Here is a 22,941-nt window from a genome sequence, read left to right on the forward strand (position 1 = left end):
AAAAAAAGGGGTGCAGATACGGAAGCTCAGAGAGGTCAAGTGATTTGCCCAATGTCACACAGCTAGCCAGAGGTGGGTTGGGATTTGAACCCAGGCTTCTCTGAGTTCAAAGCTCAGGTTCTTGCCTGCTGAGCACCTCAGTTTTTTTCCTCCAGGTCAGTAAAGTAACTGCCTCATGGGGTTCCAGCCCAGACACCAGCCCTGGGAGAGCAGTTGGCCCCTGTGGCTCCCAGATGATGCCTTTCTGAGGGTCTATACTCCATGTCTGGCATGGGCAACTACAAGGGGAGCCGGCCACAGCTGTATAGACTGTCTCTGCCTATCTCCCTGGTGGGAGGCACGCCCTCTGGTTCTCTGGATCTCATAGAAGCTGGGGAGCCCCTATTTGTCACTCACTCCAGCCAAACCCAGCTTCTCAGGGCTGAGAACTAGGACACCCCAAATAAAGTGGCTCTGTGGGCTCCAGCTTTGGGGAACAGGCAGGTGGCTGGGGTTTGAATAAAAGGGGGTGAGGTCAGTTTGGGAGGAAGCTGAGCCATGGATGGGGAGCCCCCACTTGGAAGGACCACTGACGCTGTGCTCCAATGTACATGACCACCCCTGGGCAGGGTCTAGGTTGTACGGGGGGAGGCTAGTGTTCCTGGCTGGACTTATCTCTAGCAGATTGTCCCTTGCCAAGGGGTCCAGGGCAAGGGAAGGAGGAGGACAAATCTAATCCCTAGAGACCCCAGCACTGGGGCCCTGGGCCCTTGGGTAGTTAACTACGGGCCCTGGCCCTCCCCGAGGTGCCCAGCCCAGGGGACAGGCGCCGGAGAGGCAAGGATTTCAGGTTGCCATTCTGCTGCTTCCCGACCCTCCTCTCTTAGGAACCCTTCCTTCCTACACTTCAGTGTCCGTGAAATCACGTGTGTGATGTGTCTGTGCTGCATCTGCACTAAATATATTACACTTGAGTTGGTCAGCGTGGAGCAGATCAGAGGGTGCCCCGCAAGCCCTGAACCAAGCGGCGTGGCCTCGGGGTGGGAAGGGTGCCACGCCCTGTGCCCGACCACAGATGCAAGTTTGAGAGCTTGAGCACGAGTTCCTCAGGAAGCTTAGCTGCGAATGCGAGAATAAGTACATGGGCTTCAGGGATAGGCCCCATGAGGAGCGCCAGCCGTGCTTCCAGAACGCCTGCCCCGACGGCTACTGGGAAATCGCTTTAGTGGCCCCAGGAGCCAATCTGTCTGTCCAGGGTTTTCCGGCCAGCTGGCAGGGAGAACACGACAGACACCTAGCTGGGGGGATGTGGCAAGGTGGATGGGAAGGCTCCCATGATTCTGAACGGAGTCTGTGTTAATCTGGAAAGGCTGCATTGACCTCCAGAGACAGGATGGTAGGGGCTGCCTGGGGTCTGATGAGCAGCGAGCCCAGCGGGGTGGTGCATTGGCACAACGGGCTTTTGAAGAGGCTTGGAGAAGGAGGTGTGGATTGGAAGCCAAGACGGGTCCCCTCGGGAGGAAATGGACACAAGAAGACCACAAGACCCTAGTCCTGGCTCCAATTTAGGTGGCGGTGATGACCTTCAACTTCGTTAATTAGCAGCACAGCAGATGTGCCCACCCTTCTTTCCATATACATTGTTTCTAGTTGGCAGAAATAGTCATTAAAAGACCAGAAACTGTGGTCACTGAAGATACTGCGGTCTATTCCTCAAACCTTGGTTAGTAACAAGACGTCGCACACTGCCATGGTTTTGCCCTATAATACCTGCATTTCTAATTTTGTACGCATGCAGCCAGTGATCTGAAATTTTTTTCTGTGCAGGCTTACCTTGTTGGCATGATTTTAGTGAGTTGAAACTATCCAGTTGTAAAGCTCTTTTTGTCCTCCATTTTAATTTATAAGTTTATGTCATTTAAAAACAAGTCAAGAAATTAAAATTTTTATCAGAGGGTTTCCTCCCCCCAAAATCGGTTGTTCTTTTGGAATTTTAGTTGTGTCGGTTACACAGCTTCATTTTAGATAGCCATTCTTGGCTATTCGTTTGTTTCTGTGTTTTTGTAGTCTATGGCGTTTCAAAACTGCTGATATGTTTGCATTATTTGTAAACTAAAAACCTAGTAGTGTAGAGCTGTCTGCGACAGCCTTTTATTTTTATTTTATTTTTTTTTAGAGAGAGAGAGAACACATGTGTGGGGGTGGGAGGTGGGGTAAGCAGAGGGAGGGAGAGAATCTTAAGCAGGCTTCTGGCCCAGCGGGGAGCCCAATGTGGGGCTTGATCTCAAGACCTTGAAATCATGGCCTGAGCCAAAACCAAGAGTCAGATGCTTAAGGGACTGAGCCACCCAGGCGCCCCTGCCACAGTCTTTGAACACAAAGTTTACAGTTGTTAAAGTTGCAGTATCCTTTTAGAGTTGCAGCTATTCTTCGATCTCTGGTTGAGTTCGCAGGTGTTCAGAATGGTTTGATAGCTATCCAGCTGAATTCCTGGGACCAGACGAATTGCTCCTCCACCATCTTGGACTCTATCTTGCAGTATCCCCCTTTTTTAAAAGACTTTATTTATTTATTTGTCAGAGAGAGAGAGCACAAGCAGGGAGAGGGGCAGGCAGAGGGAGAAGCAGACTCCCCACTAAGCAGGGAGCCTGACGCTGGACTCAATCTCAGGACTCTGGGATCATGATCTGAGCCTAAGGCAGACGCTTAACCGACTGAGCCATCCAGGCGTCCCTTGCAGCATCCTTTTAAATGTTGATAATCGGCTTTTTCTTTCTCCCTTAAACATAAAAATTTCTAATTGGTATTAATTCTAATCTGTCCCAGATCTGTTGTACATTCTGTTCTGTGATCACAAGTTTGTGTGGAGATATTCTCCGTAGATGGTAATAATCTAGTGAAATGCCTAAAGAAGTCCCAGGCTGGCTTCTGTTTTATTCAGGGATTTTTTTTAAGTCAATAAGAAAAGGGATAATGAAGCTTCTTCATGTATAAAACAGCATATTAAATTGGAGATATTGAAGGGGTGCCTGGGTGGCTCAGGTGGCTAAGCATCCAACTCTTGATTTGGGCTCAGGTCATGATCTCGGGTTAGTAAGATTGAGCCCCGAGTTGGACTCCATGCTCAGTGCAGAGTCTGCTTAAGATTCTCTCTCCCTCTGCTTCTGCACCATCCCCTCCACCACACTTGTGTGTGCATGTGTGTGTGCATTCTCTCTCTTTCTCTAATAAATAAATAAACCTTTAGAAAATAACTGGAGATATTGATGAATCAGCTATCACAGTAATATTGTATTAAAATCATATTTAAGGTAGCTGCTTTTATGTGTATTTTATTATGTTTGCTTTTGTAAAAACAATACTGGGTGATGAAAGATTAGACAGAAAATGGTCATCTGTGCAGAGGGTATATTTTCTTCATTAATTGTTCTGGAAAAAAACTCACAGGTTATATATATAGTATTTTCCAAAAGGATTATTAATAGAACCTTTTGAGATGAAATAGTTTAAGACTATTTTATTTTTTATTTATTTTATTATTATTATTTTTTAAAGATTTTATTTATTTATTTGAGACAGAGAGAATGAGAGAGAGAGAGCACATGAGAGGGGGGAGGGTCAGAGGGAGAAGCAGGCTCCCTGCCGAGCAGGGAGCCCGATGCGGGACTCGATCCAGGGACTCCCGGATCATGACCTGAGCCGAAAGCAGTCGCTTAAACAACTGAGCCACCCAGGCGCCCTATTTTATTTTTTAATTTAATTTTATTATGTTACGTTAATCACCGTACATCATTAGTTTTTGATGTAGCGTTCCATGATTCATTGTTTGCGTATAACATCCAGTGCTCCATTCAATACGTGCCCTCTTTGATACCCATCACCAGGCTAACCCATCGTCCCACCCCCCTCCCCTCTAAAACCCTCAGTTTGTTTCTCAGAGTCCATAGTCTCTCATGGTTCGTCTCCCCCTCCGATTTTCCCCCCTTCATTTTTCCCTTCCTACTATCTTCTTCTTCTTTTTTTTTTTTAACATATAATGTATTATTTGTTTCAGAGGTACAGGTCTGTGATTCATCAGTCTTACACAATTCACAGTACTCACCATAGCACATACCCTCCCCAATGTCTATCACCCAGCCACCCCATCCCTCCCACCCCCACCACTCCTGCAACCCTCAGTTTGTTTCCTGAGACTAAGAATCCCTCATATGATACATGTCTTACTCTGACTGACTTATTTCGCTTAGCATAATACCCTCTAGTTCCATCCATGGCATTGCAAATGATAAGATTTCATTATTTTTTTTTTAATTTTTATTTTTTTAAAAGATTTTATTTATTTATTCATGAGAGACAGAGAGAGAGAGCGAGAAGCAGAGGGAGAAGTGGGCTCCCAAGGAGCAGGGAGCCCGATTCAGGACTCGATCCCAGGACCCTGGGATCATGACCTGAGCCGAAGGCAGACGCCTAACCATCTGAGCCACTCAAGTGCCCAAGATTTCATTATTTTTTGATGGCTGGGTAATATTCCATTCTTTTTTTTTTTTCATTCTATATATATATATATATATATATATATATACCACATCTTCTTCATTCATTCTTCTGTCAATGAACATCTAGGCTCTTTCCATAGTTTGGCTATTGTGGACATTGCGCTATAAACATTGGGGTGCAGATGTCCCTTTGGATCACTATGTTTGCATTCTTTGGTAAATAAGGTCATCCCATTTAAGATTTTTCTTTCTTTCTTTTTTTTTTTTATTTACTTATTTGACAGAGAGAGAGAGGCAGTGAGAGAGGGAACACAAGCAGGGTGAGTGGGAGAGGGAGAAGCAGGCTCCCCGCTGAGCAGGGAGCCCGATGCGGGGATTGATCCCAGGACCCTGGGATCATGACCCGAGCCGAAGGCAGACGCTTAACGACTGAGCCACCCAGGTGCCCCAAGGTCATCCCATTTAAAACACACACATGTATGTACATATCTGATTGATGAGGGAGGTGTGCCTTTCATTGTGTATAGGTCTTATAATTCATAAACAGAATCTGTATCTCAGAATAAAAATATTTTTACATATTTAAATTCATGCATGGTAAAGAGTGTGTTTAAATTATTATAAACAACAGCACATCATAAAAGATTATGCCGATCTTGTGTAACTAAGGACTATCAGTGGATTTGGTTGGTATTTGGTGTTGTGCAACTCACATGTTTACATACTCGGGGCCCTCATTTCCCCTGAGGGAATGACCTTTTAAGTGGTCCTCAAAGTGGTGTTTTAAGATTACTTTACCCCAGAGCTCTTTGGTTTTTGACTTCTGCACTTAATTTTATTTATTTATTTATTTATCAGAGAGAGAGAGAGAGCATGAGCAGGGGCAGCTGCAGGCAGAGGGAGAAGCAGACTCCCTGCTGAGCAGGGAGCCCGATGTGGGACTTGATCCCAGGACCCCGGGATCATGACCTGGGCCAAAGGCAGACGCTTAACTGACTGAGCCACCCAGGCATCCCTGCACTTAATTTTTTAATAACATGATGATGATGGTACATTTTCCTCTATTGCTTCCAGCTAGGGGCTTTCATTCCACCAGTAATTAAGATAAAATGTTATTAGGGGCGCATGGGTGGCTCAGTCGGTTAAGCAGCTGCCTTTGGCTCAGGTCATGATCTCAGGATCCTGGGATTGAGCCCCACATCGGGCTCCTTGCTTGGCGGAGAGCCTGCTTCTCCCTCTCCCTCTGTCTGCCTACTCTGCCTACTTGTGCTCTCTCTCTGTTAAATAAATAAATACAAATCTTTAAAAAAAAAAAGATCAAAGGTTATTAAATGTTCATATTGCCATCCTTCTATAAATACTCGATTTTTCCTATCATTTAGCACACCACTGCTTAATGCCAGCATTAAGATCAGGAGTCCTGGGTGCCTGGGTGGCTCAGTTGGTTAAGCGACTGCCTTCAGCTCAGGTCATGATCCCAGGGTCCTGGGATCGAGTCCCGCATCGGGCTCCCTGCTCCTCGGGGAGCCTGCTTCTCCCTCTCCCACTCCCCCTGCTTGTGCTCCCTCTCTCGCTGTGTCTCTCTCTGTCAAATAAATAAATAAAATCTTAAAAAAAAAAAAAAAAAGATCAGGAGTCCTTTTTCTCCATGAGTGCAGGCTTTGAAAACTTTGATTAAGTCATTGATATAGTTTGATATTTTTCCATAGTCTATATTTTTAAAAATTCCATCATGGCATCATCTTTTCTAAACTCATCCCCATTAAAACTTGCCTTAAGCTACCAGTTTGCCTTTGCCGCCACTAGCCATACTGTATGTTTGTTTAATTTACTTTCACAATAAACTCCTGTGTTGTGAAAAATAAGTAAATGTATTACAATCAACACATGACTATGCACAGAATACACTCTGGTCCTTATCTCATGTGAGGGCATCTCTGCTTCTATCCTGCTGGGGACAGTGGTATCACAGGCGAGCCTGCCAGGTCCCCATTAGCTGGGAACTCCCTGAGCAGGGACCACCTCCCTCCTTCATTTGGGGGTTTCTCCTAGGGCAGGTGTCCTGTCTCCTTTCTTCTCTTCCTTATGCTCCAATGGTGACTTTATAAGACATGAATGGAAGTACAATATGCATACAGAAAGGTGCACAGATCGTGAGTACACAGCTCGCTGACTTCAACAGACCTTGGAAGGGGAGCTCCGGTCAAGAAACAGAACATTGTCAGTGCTCCCCAGGTCCCTTTTCCTCTTTAGCCCCGCCTCCAGCCCTGTTTCATTAAGAGAGAGACTCTGACTCAGCTGAGAGTTCCTGGGGGCCTGCCCCCTGCTAGCACTTTCAAAATCACAGCGGCCTTATTAGATGGTTGCCGCAACCCTGGGGCAGATGTTATCCCCACTTACAGTCAGGGACGCTCAGGCTCGGAAAGGGTAAGTGAATTGCAGGGGTCAAGGGGTCAACAAGTGGTGGAGATTGGTCTTCTCAAGCGAATTGCGTGTCACATGTGACCATCACATTCTTTAATTTGTGCAAAGAAGGGTGATCAAGAGTTCATGGTAGGGTCTATATGTCATCAGAAATAGATGTGCGTGGACATCTCTGAAATTTGCCTGGAAACATCCCTTGCTTCTTCTGGGGACTTTGTCTACACTATTCAAAATGCTTCCTGAGGGAGCCTCCAGGTTCTCTCAGGGCCCTGCTGCAGGCCACAGTTGGCTGGTCCAGGAGTGGGTCAGGGATTCAAGGAATTCCTTCGGGAATTCTGGTTTCCTTCTTTCTCTGGAAGTGTGAAAGTTGGCTGTTTGTGGTCAGTAATGTGGAGAAAGCCGGCGTACAGTGAGAGAGGGGGTGGGGGACAGAAGCAAAGCGGGAATGAGAAGAAGCCAAAAGGGCCTAGTGATGTTTGGATGCTGGCTTCCAGCTGACCCGGAGGCCCTGCCCCATCTTTCCCCTTCCTGCAGCTGGGTGGCAGTGTGACATGCCCCCCACCACCCAATGCCTCCCCCTCCCCCCCCGCCCCCACTTTCCACGTAAGCCAGCCAGGCAAGCTGTGGTCAGGGAGCAGGAGTATGTTAATCAATAGACTGGAGAGAAAAACAATCAGTCTGTCTATTTCTCCGTGTCTACACACACAGCTCAATTTCCAGCTGTTTGAGATACAGATGGATGAACGGCCTCCTGGGTAGAATGGGGATAAGGTAACCTAACTTTTGGGATTGTTGTCAGGGTAGCCTGACCAAACAAATATAAAATACCCTGCCCCGCACACCTTCTCATGATGAGATTGATACTAGCCCTTTATCTGATAAGACATTTGCAAGGATCTTCTCCCATTCCGTAGCTTGCCTTTTAGTTTTGTCGATTGTTTCCTTTGCTGAACAAAAGCTTTTTATCTTTTTAAAGATTTTATTTATTTATTTGAGAGAGAGAGCAGAGCAAAAGAGTGAGCACACAAGTGGTGGGGGGGCAGAGAGCGAGGGAGAAGGAGGCTCCCCACTTAAGCGGGGAGCCAGACGTGAGGCTCGATCCCAGGACCCCGGGATCATGACCCAAGCCGAAGGCAGACACTCAACCGACTGAGCCACCCAGGTGCCCCCCCAAAGCTTTTTATGAAGTCCTAATTGTTCATTTTTTGCTTTTGTTTCTCTTGCCTTTAGAGACCTGTCTAGCAAGAAGTTGCTACGGCCAAGGTCAAAGAGGTTGCTGCCGGCATTCTCCTCTAGGATTTTGATGGATTCCTGTCTCACATTTAGGTCTTTCATCCATTTTGAGTCGATCTTTGTTTATGGTGTAAGAAAGTGGTCCAGTTTCATTCTTCTACGTGTGGCTGTCCAATTTTCCCAATACCACTTGTTGAAGAAACTGTCTTTTTTCCTTTGGATACTCTTTCCTGTTTTGTCGAAGATTAGTTGACCATAGAGTTGAGGGTCCATTTCTGGGCTCTCTATTCTGTTCCATTGATCTGTGTGTCTGTTTTTGTGTCAGTACCATACTGTCTTGATGATGACAGCTTTGTAATACAGCTTGAAGTCTGGAATTGTGAAGCCTCCAGCTTTGGTTTTTTTTTTCAGCATTACTTTGGCTATTTGGGGTCTTTTCTGGGTCCATAACTGATTTTAGGATTTCACAGATTTGTTCCAACTCTGTGAAAAATGCTGAACGTGGCTTTTCTTAATGTGTCGAAATGTGTTTTGTAGTAATCTTAGTGACAAGAGCAGAACAGAAGCAGTGTTTGCATACTGATTACAGCTCTGTTAAAACCCAAGTGTGTACATTAAGAACGAGAAGATAATGTACAACAGTGAAAATAGTTGCAGTTTCATGATGTCTTGATTTTTAAAAAGTTGTATTATATGGGATGCTAAATGAAATTTAGCGTCCAGATTGAAAGGAAAAAACCAACAAAACCCTCCACTAAAGGGCTTAGGGATTCTCATTTCAAGATTGATTGAGGGGCGCCTGGATGGCTCAGTCATTAAGCACCTGCCTTCAGCTCAGGTCATAATCCCGGGGTCCTGGGATCGAGCCCTGCGTCAGGCTCCCGGCTCTGCGGGAAGCCTGCTTCTCCCTCTCCCACTCCCCCTGCTTGTGTTCCCTCTCTCGCTGTGTCTCTCTCTGTCAAATAAATAAATAAATAAATAAATAAATAAATAAATAAAATCTTTAAAAAAAAAGATTGAGAATGGCTGCCTGGAGCGCTACATTGGGAAGGATCCTAAGGTCTTGGCTCAGCACTGTGGGAAAGAGTGATACGTCTGATTAGTGATGTCTGCCAGGGGAAAGGATTAGCAGTGGCAGTGGGCAGCCTTGGTCCTTTCCATATTCCCAAGACATTCCCAGCAACCAGTATGACTTTTGTGGACACTCTGACAAATGAATGAGCTGTTGAAGGAGCCATGTGCAGGAAGAGACTTGGTCTTTTAGTTACAGGCGGTAAGATTTGGGACAAGTCACTGGGAGAGAAGATGGTATAAAAGAAATACCATAAGAGAAGGAAAGGCAGGGCGCCTGGGTGGCTCAGATGGTTAAGCGTCTGCCTTCGGCTCAGGTCATGATCCCAGGGTTCTGGGATCGAGTCCCGCATCGGGCTCCCAGCTCAGCGGGGAGTCTGCTTCTCCCTTTGACCCTCTCCCCTCTCATGCTGTTTCTCTCTCGCTCGCTCTCTAAAAAATAAATAAAATCTTTAAAAAAAAATAAAATAAAATAAAATAAAATAAAAAAAAGAGAAGGAAAGGCAAAGTCCTCCATTATAGGGGCCAGTTTGAGTGTAGGTGGGTACCGTAGGGAAGGCTTCGTGGCATTTGTACTGGGTCTTGAAGGAGGCGGGGGTTTTGCAGGTGCCGATGCTTGGGAAGGCATCCCAGAGAGAGGGCACACCATGGATAAAGGCATGGAGGTTGGCAAATACCATGCTTCCTTGGGAGAAAGCAAGGCGGTCACTATGCCTACAGGATAGAGGATGTGTAGGGTAGTGTTGGAAGCTGAGCATGGAAACGGGGGAAGGGGCCAGACTCAGCATGTCCTCCAGGCCAGGGTGATGAGTTGGGATTTTATTTCCTTAGCCAAAAGGGGCCTTTGATGAGTTTGAGGCAGGTGGTGCTCAGAGGGAGATGAGACCAGAGGGTGCTGAGCAAATGCCTCTTTCTGGGGAGACCATCACAATGAAAGGATCCCAGACCCTAGATTTTGACAAGATCCCTTTGGGGTGTGGGGGCAAAATCACAGTGCTGGGATAATCCCAAGATAATGAGGTGGGTAAGATAAACTAGCCTGATCAAGAACAACTCCATGGGCTCCAGCTACTGTTCAGGATTTCCCGAGCTCTGGACCAGGCATAGGGAGGTGGAAGCTGCCGTCTCTGTCCTCTGGGAGCTTCTAGTCTATGGGGGAGGCAAACATACCCCAGGAAACAACTGGAGACTGATCTGAGAGTGTATGAGATCCAGCACCAAGGGGAGAGGGTCAGCTGGGTGTGCAGCATTTAGGGGCAGAAGAGAAGTGTGGGCGGAGCCCGTGGGTCAGGCTCCCTGGGTGTCCTTGGTAGGAAGCGGTCATAGATGACATCTAAGCTGTCCTCAGACTGCATATCCCCCGATCTGGGAGAGGCATTAAAGAATGGACAGAATTTGGACAGGTAGATGGGAGAGAAGTGGGCTTTCCACCAACAAGTGACTGGGTCTTGGGGGTCAGGCCAGAGACAGATGAGGGCTTAGAATATCTGAGGACACTGAGGAGCCTGGCTGCTATCAGAAGATCAGGTTGGGTTAGAGGTGAAGTTGCAGATCCCCGAGGGCTGGGCAGCCAAGAAGGGAGCCCTGGCTTGAAGCAGTAGGGCAGGGATGCTCAGAAGGGATGTGGGGCCACTGGGCTTTAGGGAAGGTTAGCCTGGCAGCTGTGAGACTCCTAAGGATTACCAGATAAAGAAATGGTTGCTGGAGGCCCCATGCTGGGGAGCCTGGCAGGACTCAGAAGACTTAAGGGATCCCATGGATTCTGCTATATTCATAGAATTTGTCAAGCTTGCAAGAACCCTATGCCTTTCTTTGGCCTGCCCTTCCAAATCTGCAGACCCCCTGCTCCAGGGAATGCAGTCCCTCACTCCCTTGCCTTCCATCCTAGAGTCCAACGTGTCCCTGGGGACTGCAGGGAGGAATGGGAGCTGCTTTGGCTTTGAGACACAATCAGGTAGGTATATCCCATTCTGTGCCAATCCTGGGAAGACCTCTAGTGCCCTCTCTCCCCTCCCCCATCATAGGGCTAGGGGAGGCTCTGGGGCTCTGGCTGGGCAGTGGGTGGTGGTGGCCAGAGGTGAATCTCCCCCATTGGCTGGATTATATCAGTTTTTGCAGGTCTGGTTGTGGCCTTCTGCCTGGGGCTTGAGGGCCTGACAAGTGTTTGGAGCCCTGCATGTGCAGTACAAGGTGGCAGAGATGGGTTTAGCTTGGGGACTTTTTCCACTCACCCCAAACTGGGGAGCTTTCCTGTGCCGGGCTGGTGAGCACTGGGCCAGCTCCACGTCATCTCAGCCCATGAGAAACTTGTAGCTGGGGGGGCGCCTGGGTGGCTCAGTCGTTAAGCGGCTGCCTTCGGCTCAGGTCGTGGTCCCAGGGTCCTGGGATCGAGCCCCGCATCAGGCTCCCTGCTTGGCGGAGAGCCTGCTTCTCCCTCTCCCTCTCTCTGCTGCTCTGCCTACGTGTGCTCTCTCTCTCTGTGTTAAACAAATAAATAAAAATCTTTAAAAAAAAAAAGAAACTTGTAGCTGGGAAGCAAGGAGGGCCGGGAGATGAGAGAGAGGCACGGGGTGGACCAGACTTAGGGGCGGGACTGGGGCACATGGGGGCTTGGAGGACAGTAATGGGGGATACAGGCATTGGAGGAGCACTAAAGACAGGGGCAGAATCTCAGTGGGGCTGGAGAAGAGAGACCACGAGGAAGAGAGGCAAGGTCTGGCATGTCCCCTCCTGCCCTGCCCCAGGCCTCTTGTTGTTGCTGACCTGTACAAGGGGAACACCCAGAGGCCAGTGTGATTTACATCGTGGGTGTGTCCCGAGCACCTGCTGAACTATGAGGACAGACTGTCCAACTGGGACTCCGTTTGACTGGGAAGCCTCCAAAGCTGCTGCAAATAGCTCTGACCTCAGCCACTGGCACGCCAGCCCCACCACCGGCTTCAGAGCTAAGGATCACTACGAGCAGCAGCATCTCACTACCACATGGTATTACCATCATCCTAGGTACCGGCCCCATCATCCCCAGCCACCCGAATGGCACCCAGCTGGCAGTGCCTGGGGCAGGGAGGCAGGGACTGGGCTAGACCCCGGAGGTATAAAGGCAGGAGTGCTCAGGCCTTCACTCCACTGCATCAGCCCAACTTGGAGTGGCTCTTCCTCTGTGGCCAGTTGGGAACCGGCATCATGAAGTGGATGGTGGTGACCATGGTCAGCCTCCAGCTCTTGGTGGCACCCCACAAGGTTTGGGCGTGCTGAGAACCAGGACTTGAGTCAGATCTCCAAGGGCATCACCTATAGACCAGCGATTCTCAACAATTTTGGCCTCTAAGGGGACATTTGGCAATGCCCAGAGACATTGTTGGTTCATAACATTTGGACTGCTGGTGGCATCCCGGGTGGAGGCCAGGGATGCTGCTAACCATCTAAACAGCACAGAACAGCCCCCCAACAAGGAATCATATGTTCCAAAATGGCAATAGTACGGAGGATGAGAAACCTGTCTATGGAGGTCCTATGGAGCCCTGTGAGGGGTAGCCTGGCCAGGGGCCGCCCCACCGGTCTCTACTCTGGAGTTTCTGCTGGGGCAGGGAAGGCTCCCTGAGCAGGTGTAAGCTGGGGACTCAGAGGTGGGAGGCGCTACAGCCTTTGCCCTCATGAAATGTCTGTAACCAAACCAAAGCAGAGTTTGTCCACCAGATGCCCTGCAAGCCAATGAAAAAACTGACACCGAGCTTTTGCCATGAAGTGGGATAGGCTCATTTATCGGTGTGGAGCTACCCAGGAGAATGGGGACCTAATGCTCAAAAGTCCCATATGCCCTGATTCCTTGCAAGTGAGGTTTTTTTTTTTTTTTTAAGATTTTATTTATTTATTTGACAGAGAGAGACACAGCAAGAGAGGGAACACAAGCAGGGGGATTGGGAGAGGGAGAAGCAGGCTTCCTGCCGAGCAGGGAGCCCAATGCAGGGCTCGATCTCAGGACCCTGGGATCATGACCTGAGCCGAAGGCAGATGCTTAACAACTGAGCCACCCAGGCGCCCTGCAAGTGAGGGTTTTTAAGGGGAAATAATCAGAGATGAGGGGCTTGAGGTCATGGGTTCTTCTGAAGGGTCATTGATTGGGTCAACCTCAAGATTGAATGACTTGTCTTTCTGGCACTGGTCTGTCTGGGTTTTTTTGTTTTTTTGTTTTACTTTTTAAAGATTTTATTTATTTATTTGTCAGAGAGAGAGCGAGTGAGCACAAGCAGGGGGAGTGACAGGCAGAGGGAGAAGCAGGCTCCCCACTGAGCAGGGAGCCCGATGAGGGACTCAATCCCAGGACCCTGGGATCATGACCTGAGCCTAAGGCAGACACTTAACCAACTGAGCCACCCAGGCACCCCTGGTCTGTCTGGTATCATCAAATGTGATTGGGTGGTCCTTTCCTTCCCTGCTCTGGATCTGCAAAACATCCCAGCAATGTGTGTCAGTGATTCTATCTTTGTTAGCAGAAGCAGGGGTTACACACCTTGCGATTGGGCAGACTAATTCATTTCTTGCTCTCTTGGGCTTCCTTTTCATTATCTTAAGCAAAGCATCCTGGTGTGTTCCCAATAATCTTTAACTATGGGCTACATGCCTTGCTGTGGACTTAACCTGCTGACGGTTGCAATTCCAGGCAAAGGAAAAAGCACAGCTGCTTCCCCATCTGATGAGAAAAGATGGACCTGGGACAGAGTCGGGGTGACTGCTATCCACACAGACCCTGAATGGCAGGTGTGCTTTCTTCCTCCAGCAAGGGACGATGATTTCTGGATAGGCAGACATTTGCTAAAAATTCCCTTAAGGCCCACTATTTATTTAGCAGATGGCACAGTCATCTAAGCAGAGACACCAGGAATGTAATGTGTACATGCTGAGGTGTCAGGAGAAGGGGAGCGAGGAGGTGTGGCTCCCAGGACATGGGGAGGGCACCCGGCCTGCACAGTGCCTCCTGTCTCATCCGTAAGGACCGATGCCTCTGCTGAAGACACGGCTCCTCGCAGAAACCTGTGTGTAATATCCAAGTTCTGTAGAGGTGGCGAGCCTGAGCAACCATCAGTCTTCGTAGCTCAATGTGAATGGGTTCAGTGGAGAACTGGGGGCAAAGGCGGGGTCCTGAGGGAGTGGGGGATCGGGTGGGGAAAGAAAAGAAAGGAGTGGGACTTCTGGAGTCTGGAATGAGCCTGGGTGGACCGCAGAGACCCCCTAGCAATGGCAGCAATCAGGTCTTGGAGGAGGAGAACCAAGGGAGACAGGGACAGAAACCCAGACTTCATCAGCTCCAATTCCAGAGCGGATCTGGGCTCCAGACCACCCAGGCCAACTTCCACCCTGCCTGGTGTCGGGAGAAGAGCAGTGATCAGCCCCAGGCAGGGGCAGACCCAGAATCCTGTCTTCTGAGTCCCAGTCTAGCGCTGTCCGTCCCCATACTGTGTCACATTCAGCCGGGGCCAGCTGCCTGAGGGCCACCATAGGAGAGGGTAGGGGTGAGCTCTGCCATCTCTGAAATCTTTCTTAAAATGCATATCTCCTGGGTCGCCTGGCCGGATGACTCGGTAGAGCATGTGACCGTTGATCTTGGGGTCCTGAGTTCAAGCCCTACATAAAGACAATGCATATACCCTGCCAAGGCTAATGGCTGAAGTGCCCCCACCCCCTTCCAGGGAAGGAATTTATGGGCTATCTGAGAGCAAAGGGCCAGGACATTAAGGACCCTTGAGATGGGGTGCGGGTATGCGTGGGTGAAGGTATTTGTTTTCTGAATCTTGGAACAAGTCCTGAGAAGAGCTTTGAAGGAGAGAGAGGGAGAAAGAGACAGAGGGTCAGACCCAGGGAAAGAGCCATGGGGACAGAGAGAAAGGGATGGTGGAGCTAGAGCGGGAGCGAGAGGGAGACACACAGAGACACACAGTGATAGGCACAGGGGACACAGGGGCTGGGTGCCCGAGGGATGTGGCTGCAGGTGGCACAGCAGGGAGGGACGGAGGCACTGGGACTGTCAGAGGTGCTGTAGGAAGGAGGGAGGGCCCTGCACTGATGCCAGCCCTTCTGCAGAGTCCCCCTGAGGAAATTAGAGCCCATCCGTGAGACCATGAAAGAGAAGGGCTTAGTGGGGGAGTTCCTGAGGACCCACAAGAATGACCCTACCCAGAAGTACCACTTCGGCAACCTCGGTGTGGTCTACGAACCCCTGGCCTACCTGGATGTGAGTCCTGACCCTCCGTGGGGGTTCCCTCTCATTGGTGCCAAAGGCTGAGGCCGGGCCCTGGGGGTGTGCTGCGCTATCCTCTCTGTACCCTCCCACCTGGCCCCTGGGGCCTGCTCCCGTCTTTCACACCTGCTGGCCCCAACTAAGGGTCTGTGAGTTCTGGGCAAGTATGGAAGATAGGCTTGGGCCTCTGCCTCTGGGGTAGGTTGTAGGGCAAGGTCTCTGTCCATGCAGGAGGCTGGGCCTGAGGGTCTCGGTATCCCTCCAGAGCTAACAGCCTGCCCCATGGCCCCCCAGAGTCTGTACCTTGGGGAAATCGCCATCGGGACCCCACCACAAAACTTCCTGGTCCTTTTTGATACCGGCTCCTCCAGCCTGTGGGTGCCCTCGGTCCAGTGCCAGAGCCAGGCCTGTGGTAAGTGCAGGACTCCCTAGGGGGAGTGGTTGGCAAGGGAGGGCACTGACAGCCCTGGGGGAAGGGGAGACCGAGGCCGGGATTGTGGGGCCTGGGTGCTTCAATCCTGAAAGTCAGGGACTTGGCCAGGGTCAAGGGTCATGCTCAAGACAGAGGGGAGAGGCTGGCCCCAGACCTGGGTGGTCTCTTTGTCTTCCCTCTCACCAACACATGCTCCTTCACCTGCTCCAGCCGGCCCGTCCTGCTCCGTCCATCCCACTCTGCTCTGCTCCATTCTGCTCCCTGCAGACCACACCATTCTGTCCCGCCAAAGTCGACAACATTCTTCCTATTCCACTCCACTGCTTACTAAGTTATCTCGCTGCCTGTCTCCTAGACACAGGGGAGAGCAACATAGGATCTGGTCCCTGTCTTATAGTTGTATTTGGAGACAGGCCATGTTCCCCTCCTTAAGGCTGCCCTGGTCCCTGCCAGAGCCTTAGGGTTTGAGTCCTGGCACTTCCTGTCCAAAGAGTCCCTCAGTGGCCATGTCCCTAGGTGTCTCAGGCCAGGTTCTTGACGGGCTGAGGGTGGAAGGAATGCAGGGATTCCTGGGAAGTTCATTTGCTCCTACAGCTGATGAGTAATTTCTCAGGTGGGGATCTGCAAGGGGGGCAGGGAAACAGAGAAGGATTCTAGGCAACCTACCTACCAAGGGTCACGGTCAAAGGACAACCCAAGATTCTGTAAGTCAGAGGGGGCTTTGAGGCCAAGCCTGGCTGCCTTACACGGGCCTTCCCATGCTGGGAAACCCCTCAGCTGGCCACCCCGAGACCATGTGTCCTGGGATGCTGGGACTCAGGTCAGCAGCCCTCCGCTTACCAGCCTGCCTCCCCAAACCCTCCTTCCCACCGCAGCCGGGCGCTCCTGCTTCAACCCCAATGTGTCCTCGACTTACTCCAGCAACCGGCAGACCTCCTCTGTGCAGTATGGCAGTGGCAGCCTCAGCAGTGTCTAGGGCTAGACACTCTGAGGGTGAGCCCGCGGCAGGCCGCTCCGCGCCCCAGGATGTGGGAGCTATACCCGGGGCTCTGACCTGGCCTGGAAACTCCCAGACCTGAGTCTGATGGGAGCTTAGCCAGAGACCGAGAATACAGAGAAACACCTAGGGCTCTACTGAGTACAAATCAGGTGATGAGTACATCAAGCGCCCCTTCATGCAGTCACCGAGCCCGCACTGAGCTCACCCCGATGAAGGGGATGACCAGGTCCTTTGGTTAAGGAGCTTAAAGCTGGGTGGTGGGGGGCAGGGGGAAGAAGATGGAGATGGGGTGCTGCAGCAGCAGCTGGGGAAGGCCACTTGAGAGAAAACCTAGCTCTTGCAAGATGTGTCAAGAAGGCAAGGGGCAGGGGTGAGGGAGGGATGAACAAGGGAGCCTCAAGGGTCTTTGTGGAGGAGGGTTATAGGAAGATGAGTGGAGTTACACTTGTCACCTCCCATCCCCTGTGTCCCTTCCAGGTGCAGAGCATCCAGGTCCCCAACCAGCAGTTTGGCCTGAGTGAGCATGAGCCAAATCCTTATTTCCTCCGGCTAAAGTTTGATGGCATCACGGGCCTAGCCTACCCGGCCCTGGCTGAGGGTAGGAGCACCACGGCCCTGCAGGGCATGCTGCAGGCAGGCCTGCTCTCCAGCCCGGTCTTCAGCTTCTACCTAGGCAGGTAAGAAACTGCTTGCGGGGCGGGGGGGGGGGTCCTCAGCTCCCAGGCAACTCCCCCCATCCTCCCCAGACCCCAGACAAGTGAGCTCAGTGCTTTGGGGTTTGGAGGCCTCCCGGTAGGCATTTGGCTTCAGCTACTACTGTGTCTAGGACTTTCCTCCTGGGCTTGGAACCTGTCCCCCTGTCCACACCCTTTCCCTCATCCCTGTGTCTGTCCTTCAGAATCTTTGCCTCTTCTGGGTGAACTTAGCTTTGAGTGTGGCTGCTCATTCTCAATACCTCTTGGATTTACCTCCTGCCAGAGCCACAGTTAGCTCACTGCCTTCTGGACACTTCTTTTGTGTACAATCTATTGCATCATCTCCTTTGATGTATTGTTCTTTCCAGATCCTGGAGTCTTCTGGTCAAGGTTCATCATTTGCCCCTAACAAGGTGTTTTCCTCACCATAAATACAAGCAATGCAGCCGTTTAGTGTGGGTGGCCCGGGAGCCAGGTGGTGGGGGCACGGTGAGTGGCCTGGGAGGGACTTTCTTTCCTCCAGAGTTAGCCAGCCTCCTTCTGGAGATAGTCAGCATCTGCTATCTGGCCTTAATCATCTGAGGCTGACTATCAACAATGTTACCCTGTTCCTAATGTTGCTGACTTAGTCTCACCTCTGATTATAATTCATTCTGAGTTTAGCCCTTAGGAGCTCTGCCCAATTCCACACTCAGGTTTGCCTCCCAGGGAAGGCTGAAAGGAGCAGGGAATATCCTTCCCTCCTCCCTGCCAAGGCCCCACCTCCCTCCAGTCCCAGCAGAAAAATGACAAGCAGGGCTCAGGGTCAAACTCCCAGTGACATACAAGAGTAGTAGCAAGAGGTGGAAGGGAGAGAAGAAGGGTATATGGGACGGGGTGGGGGCCACACAACCAGCAGCTTCCCCAGAGGCCCTGCCTCTGGAACCAGAGGCCCTGGGAATTCTGAGGGGCTCAGCGTGGAGCTGCAGTGAGAAAGGGGGACATAACCCATTCCCTCAGCAGGCCTAGTGTGAGGGGTAGACACAGCCTTGCCCTGGAGCCCAGGACTGAGGGGGAGACACAGCCCTGCCCTGGAGCCCAGGACTGAGGGGGAGACACAGCCCTGCCCTCAGGGAGCCTCAGCCTACAGCCAGGGCAGGACCTCTATTTCCCTTTGAGAGTGAATGCTCAACAGGAAATCTTTTCTATAGCCATTCCCTGATTCACCCTTCCCTTTGCCTTCCGCAGAGATATGAGCTCTCAGAACGAAGCAGTTCTCATATTCGGAGGGATAGAGCACAGCCTGCGCAGGGGGCCAATCTACTGGGCCCCCGTAACCCAGGAGCGCTACTGGTAGATCGGCCTGGAGGAGTGTGTCTGCGCTGAGGGCTTGAGGGCGTGGCAGGCTCCGAGGCATTTCCTGTCTCTCTCTCTCTCTCTCTCTCTCTCTCTCTCTCTCACACACACACACACACACACACACACACACACGTAGGTACTGCTAGGAGGTGGGGATAGGGGACCCCTGAGGCCTGCCCCCACAGCTATCCTCTGCTGGAGACTGAAGGCCCAGCTCAGCCTGGAGAAGTAGGTTAGGTGGGCACAACATAAATGGGGTAGGTCTGGAATCTCAAACATTATAAACCCTGTGGTCCAACACTATGTGCTTACTAATTGGAAACCATGGTGTATGGGGGGGGGGGGTGGATTAATGTGGTCATAGTACTTAAACCGTTCAGTGACCCGGCTTTCAGTGTTTCTAGTACCTTCCTTGGAACTTTAAAGAAAGACGTTCCATGGCCATTTAGGTGGCCTTGAATAGACTCTGAATGGTGTGAGGCAGGGGGATGGCTGGATTGACCTTTGCAGAGTCCTTACCTTCCTGAGGTATACCTGGATTCTGTGGCTGTGGCTGTTTGGCCCTCAGTGGTGGGGAAAGCCCACTTCTTAGATGCCCTGAGCTGGAGGTGCTGAGTGCGTTCATCTCCTCACCATTCAGGTTCCTCACTGGCGGCCACGCTACAGGCTGGTGCTCCCAGGGCTGCCAGGCCATTGTGGACACAGGCACTTCTCTGCTCACCATACCCCAGCAGTACCTGAGCGCCCTTTTGCAGGCTACAGGGGCCCAGGTGGACCAGTATGGACAGGTGTGTCTGGTGGAGGCATCCCCCTTCTTTCGGAGAGGCCCACTGGGAAGATTTATGATTCTTTTGGGAGTTGCCCCACTCTTGGCCTCCATGCTTCCAGCTGCTCCCAAAGGCCTGGAGGTGGGGGTGGGGGGGCCCTGGGAGGACTGGGGCTGGGGGCCTGGAGGCTGATTCAGGGGGGCTGGAGGCTTGTGCTGAGAGGGTAAGGGGTGGTTACTACTGGGTAGAATTTCCTTGGAGCTTCAGCCCCTCCAAGGAAATGGGTGAAACACTTCCCAGGCTTTGGATAAGGTCAAACTAACTGAAGTGTGGGGCAAAGTGGGGCAGCATGACCAAGGGCACTGAGGTGAGCGGGTTGGCGGGTCCTCTCAGGCACCTGGGCTCTGTTCCTCTCTGCAGCTTATCGTGGACTGTAACAACATCCAGAACCTGCCCACATTGACCTTCCTCATCAGTCGTGTGCATTTCTCCCTGCCCGACCACTCCTACATCTTCACAGTGAGTCTGTAGGGACGTCACGGGTGTGAGGAGGGGCTGGGAGCCTGAGACGCTGGGTCTCCTTACCACGTGCCATCACCCAACTGCTTGCGAGCACTGCTTTATTTTCTGCACTCACTGATTCCAAACCCCTACTGTGGCACGAGACTGTGAAGCAGAAGAGTGTCATCTGCTATTGATTACCATTATTAATGAGTGCGGAGAGGCACTGGGGTGTTTGTCGAGCACTTACTAGGGTCAGCACTGTGGGAAGGCACTTCGCCTACACTGTTTCCCACTGAAGTGTCAGACCATTCAAGGAGGGAGATGCTAATTTCTATTTTACAAGTGAAAACTTGGAGGTCCAGAGAGATTAAGAAACTGATGCAAGGCTACAAAGCTAGTCAGGGTGAAGCTAAGGTTGCGTGCCAAGTTGGTCTGGCTTCAAGGCTTTGCCAGCAGGCTGACCTCCTCCAAATCGGGAGCAAAAGGGAGGTGGGTGGGAACTCGGAGAGAGAAGACTGCAGATGGTTACTGCAGCCTGCATTTACCCATTGCAGAAATCCCTCCTACTCTGGGGCTCAGTTGGCCTGTGAGCCCTCAGGGGCAGCAAGTCTGGCTCCCTCATTTCTGCATTGCGCTCCTGGCCTGGGGCTCAGGGCTGAGCAGTGCCCGGTCCTTGTGTGAGCAAATGAATGAGCGCCGCCCTTCTGTGTTGTGCAGGGCAATGGCATTTGCACCATTGGGGTCCAGGCCACCTACCTGCCCTCCAGCAGTGGCCAGCCCCTGTGGATCCTCGGGGGCATCTTCCTCAGGTCCTCCTATTCCATCTTCGACATTGGCAACAACAGGGTGGGCTTTGCCACTGCCACCTAGACTCAGGGCCTGGACGCCTGGCTTCCTTCTTCCTCTCCACCCCCACCCTGCAGGGGCTTCTTCTCTGGATTCAGCCTTCTTTCTCTGGCTTCTGGGCTTTCTGTCATAATAAATAGTTCTTCTCCATGTTGGCCAGCGTGTTGTTTTAGAGGGCGGTTGTGGCCTGTAAGGCAGCTCCTGGTCACAGGGAATGGGAGGGAAGAGTGAAGTCAAGGGCAGATGTGCCTCTGCTGGAGGGCAGGTAGGTGGCAGGAGGGCAGGTAGGTTCTCCCTCAGGGGCTAGGAGGTTTGTGGGGGGTCACTGAGGTTCTAAGAGAGATGGGGCATAAGGTAGGGCTTGGGGAGGGGCCCTGTACCCCTCAGGGCTTGGAGTCTCTTCACACCTTCTCTCTGCTAGTGGTACTGACATTGAGGCTGGGCATTCCTTTGTGATGGGCCAAGGGCCCTACTGCCACAACCTGAAATGCTCTGCTGACCTAATGGACCGAACGACCAGCAGAATCACCCTACGCAAGTCCACTAGCACTGTGACTAGGCCTCCCATCCTCCCACACCTAGGCCTTCATCTCCTCACCTGTGATCAAGTTTGTACTAGGAGCTTCTGAGAAATGCTAGATGCCTACGTACACTTGTGAGTCATGGGTCCTTCCGGGAGGGGGATGATGCGCCCAGAACCAATTTCCAGGAGGGCTTCAGAAGGTCTGGGCTGAGTGAAACAAATTTTCACCTAGAGCCCTTTGCCCCAGGCGGGAGCAAGCAAGGACTGACGAGGCTTGAGGAGGAGTATTATTGGAAAATCATAATGGGAGGGTTGTAGGCTCTTTGTACATTTCTTTCACCCCGTCCTTCACTAGGCTGACCCCAACCTTGCTCCTTACATTCAGGGGCAGGAGTGAAATACAAGATCCAAGTCTGGCACTCCATTCCAAAACACGAGGGAAACTGAGGTTTGCCACCTAGTAGTTTCTATAGCAACAGCACACCATCTGGGACCTTACATCTTTCCTAGACTCTGGGAAAGATAGCGTGCTGCAGGCCTCTCCTTGGGATCAGAGAGGCCACGGGGTGTATCATAGTGAGCTCTCTGGCATCTCTGAGTAAGAAGAGAAAAAAAACTTGCAAAAGGGGCAGAAACGAAGTGGAACGTAAGTTCCAAGTCAATAGCCATGCCCGTGTACGTAGGCCAGGGCCCACAGCGTGGGACTACAAATCCCGGCGTTCCTGCTGGACCTGCCGGGAGGGACTACATTTCCCCGCGGGCGCCGCGGTAGGCCCGCGAGGGGCGGAGCAGGGCGGGGCGGACCGCGGGGGCGTGTGCTGCCCTCTGCCGGGCGCGGCGGGAAGTGGGTGCGGATTGACAGCGGGAGCCCGGGCGCCGGGCGCGGGGCTCGGTGACAGCGGAGGCGGCGGCCGCGGGCTGGACCTAGGGAGCGGCGGCGGCGGCGGCGGCGGCGCCGACGGCAGCTGGAAGGGCGGACGGGGCGGGCCTCCCTGGTGGCGCGGAGCCGGAGGAGTCCGGGAGGGGGCGGCAGGCGCAGCTCGCGGGCCGGACACCTGAACTTGGGACAAGTTGCCAGAGCCGCGGGGGACAGGCGGCGGACGGATTGACCTTCAGAGCTAGGTGAGCGGGACAGGGGGGCAGGGGGTGCGCGGAGGGCCCGGAACCCCGGACCCAGGCTCCCCCGCCCCCATTGTGGGTGCGGGAGACAGGTGGGTGGATGGGGGTGCCGGCTGAAGAGGGGACAGGGCGTGTGTGTGCCGCGCCGCCACCCGCTCGGCTGTCCGTCTAGTTCGGGACGCTCGGCACATGGCCGGAGCGGCGCTGCCCGAGGAGCCCAGGAGCCCCTCCGGCCCCTCACTGTAGGCCCGGGCCGGGGGCGGCTTCTCCGCGACCTT

The 22,941-nt window shown here is 51.9% G+C and overlaps 2 protein-coding genes and 1 pseudogene across 3 annotated transcripts in view; all 3 read left to right on the top strand.

The window, feature by feature from the left end:
• Nucleotides 1-1,577, top strand: part of LOC110581986 — a 6,014-nt pseudogene extending 4,437 nt beyond the window's left edge.
• A 10,809-nt stretch (nucleotides 1,578-12,386) lies between these two features.
• PGC (progastricsin) lies at nucleotides 12,387-21,045 on the top strand. The gene is given in 9 exon segments (XM_021692080.1): nucleotides 12,387-12,451; nucleotides 15,282-15,432; nucleotides 15,733-15,850; nucleotides 16,747-16,841; nucleotides 17,301-17,548; nucleotides 18,794-18,916; nucleotides 19,545-19,692; nucleotides 20,092-20,190; nucleotides 20,893-21,045. Coding segments are annotated over 9 exon segments (1,200 nt in total).
• A 1,328-nt stretch (nucleotides 21,046-22,373) lies between these two features.
• TFEB (transcription factor EB) overlaps nucleotides 22,374-22,941 on the top strand; it is a 57,430-nt gene continuing 56,862 nt past the window's right edge. For both annotated transcript variants that reach the window (XM_021691907.1, XM_021691909.1), the window contains exon 1: nucleotides 22,374-22,666. The gene's annotated coding sequence lies outside the window, so the exon portion shown is untranslated. The remainder of the gene's footprint in view (nucleotides 22,667-22,941) is intronic.

Source organism: Neomonachus schauinslandi, chromosome 8, assembly GCF_002201575.2.
Source record: "Neomonachus schauinslandi chromosome 8, ASM220157v2, whole genome shotgun sequence".
In the NCBI taxonomy this organism is placed as follows: Eukaryota; Metazoa; Chordata; class Mammalia; order Carnivora; family Phocidae; genus Neomonachus; species Neomonachus schauinslandi.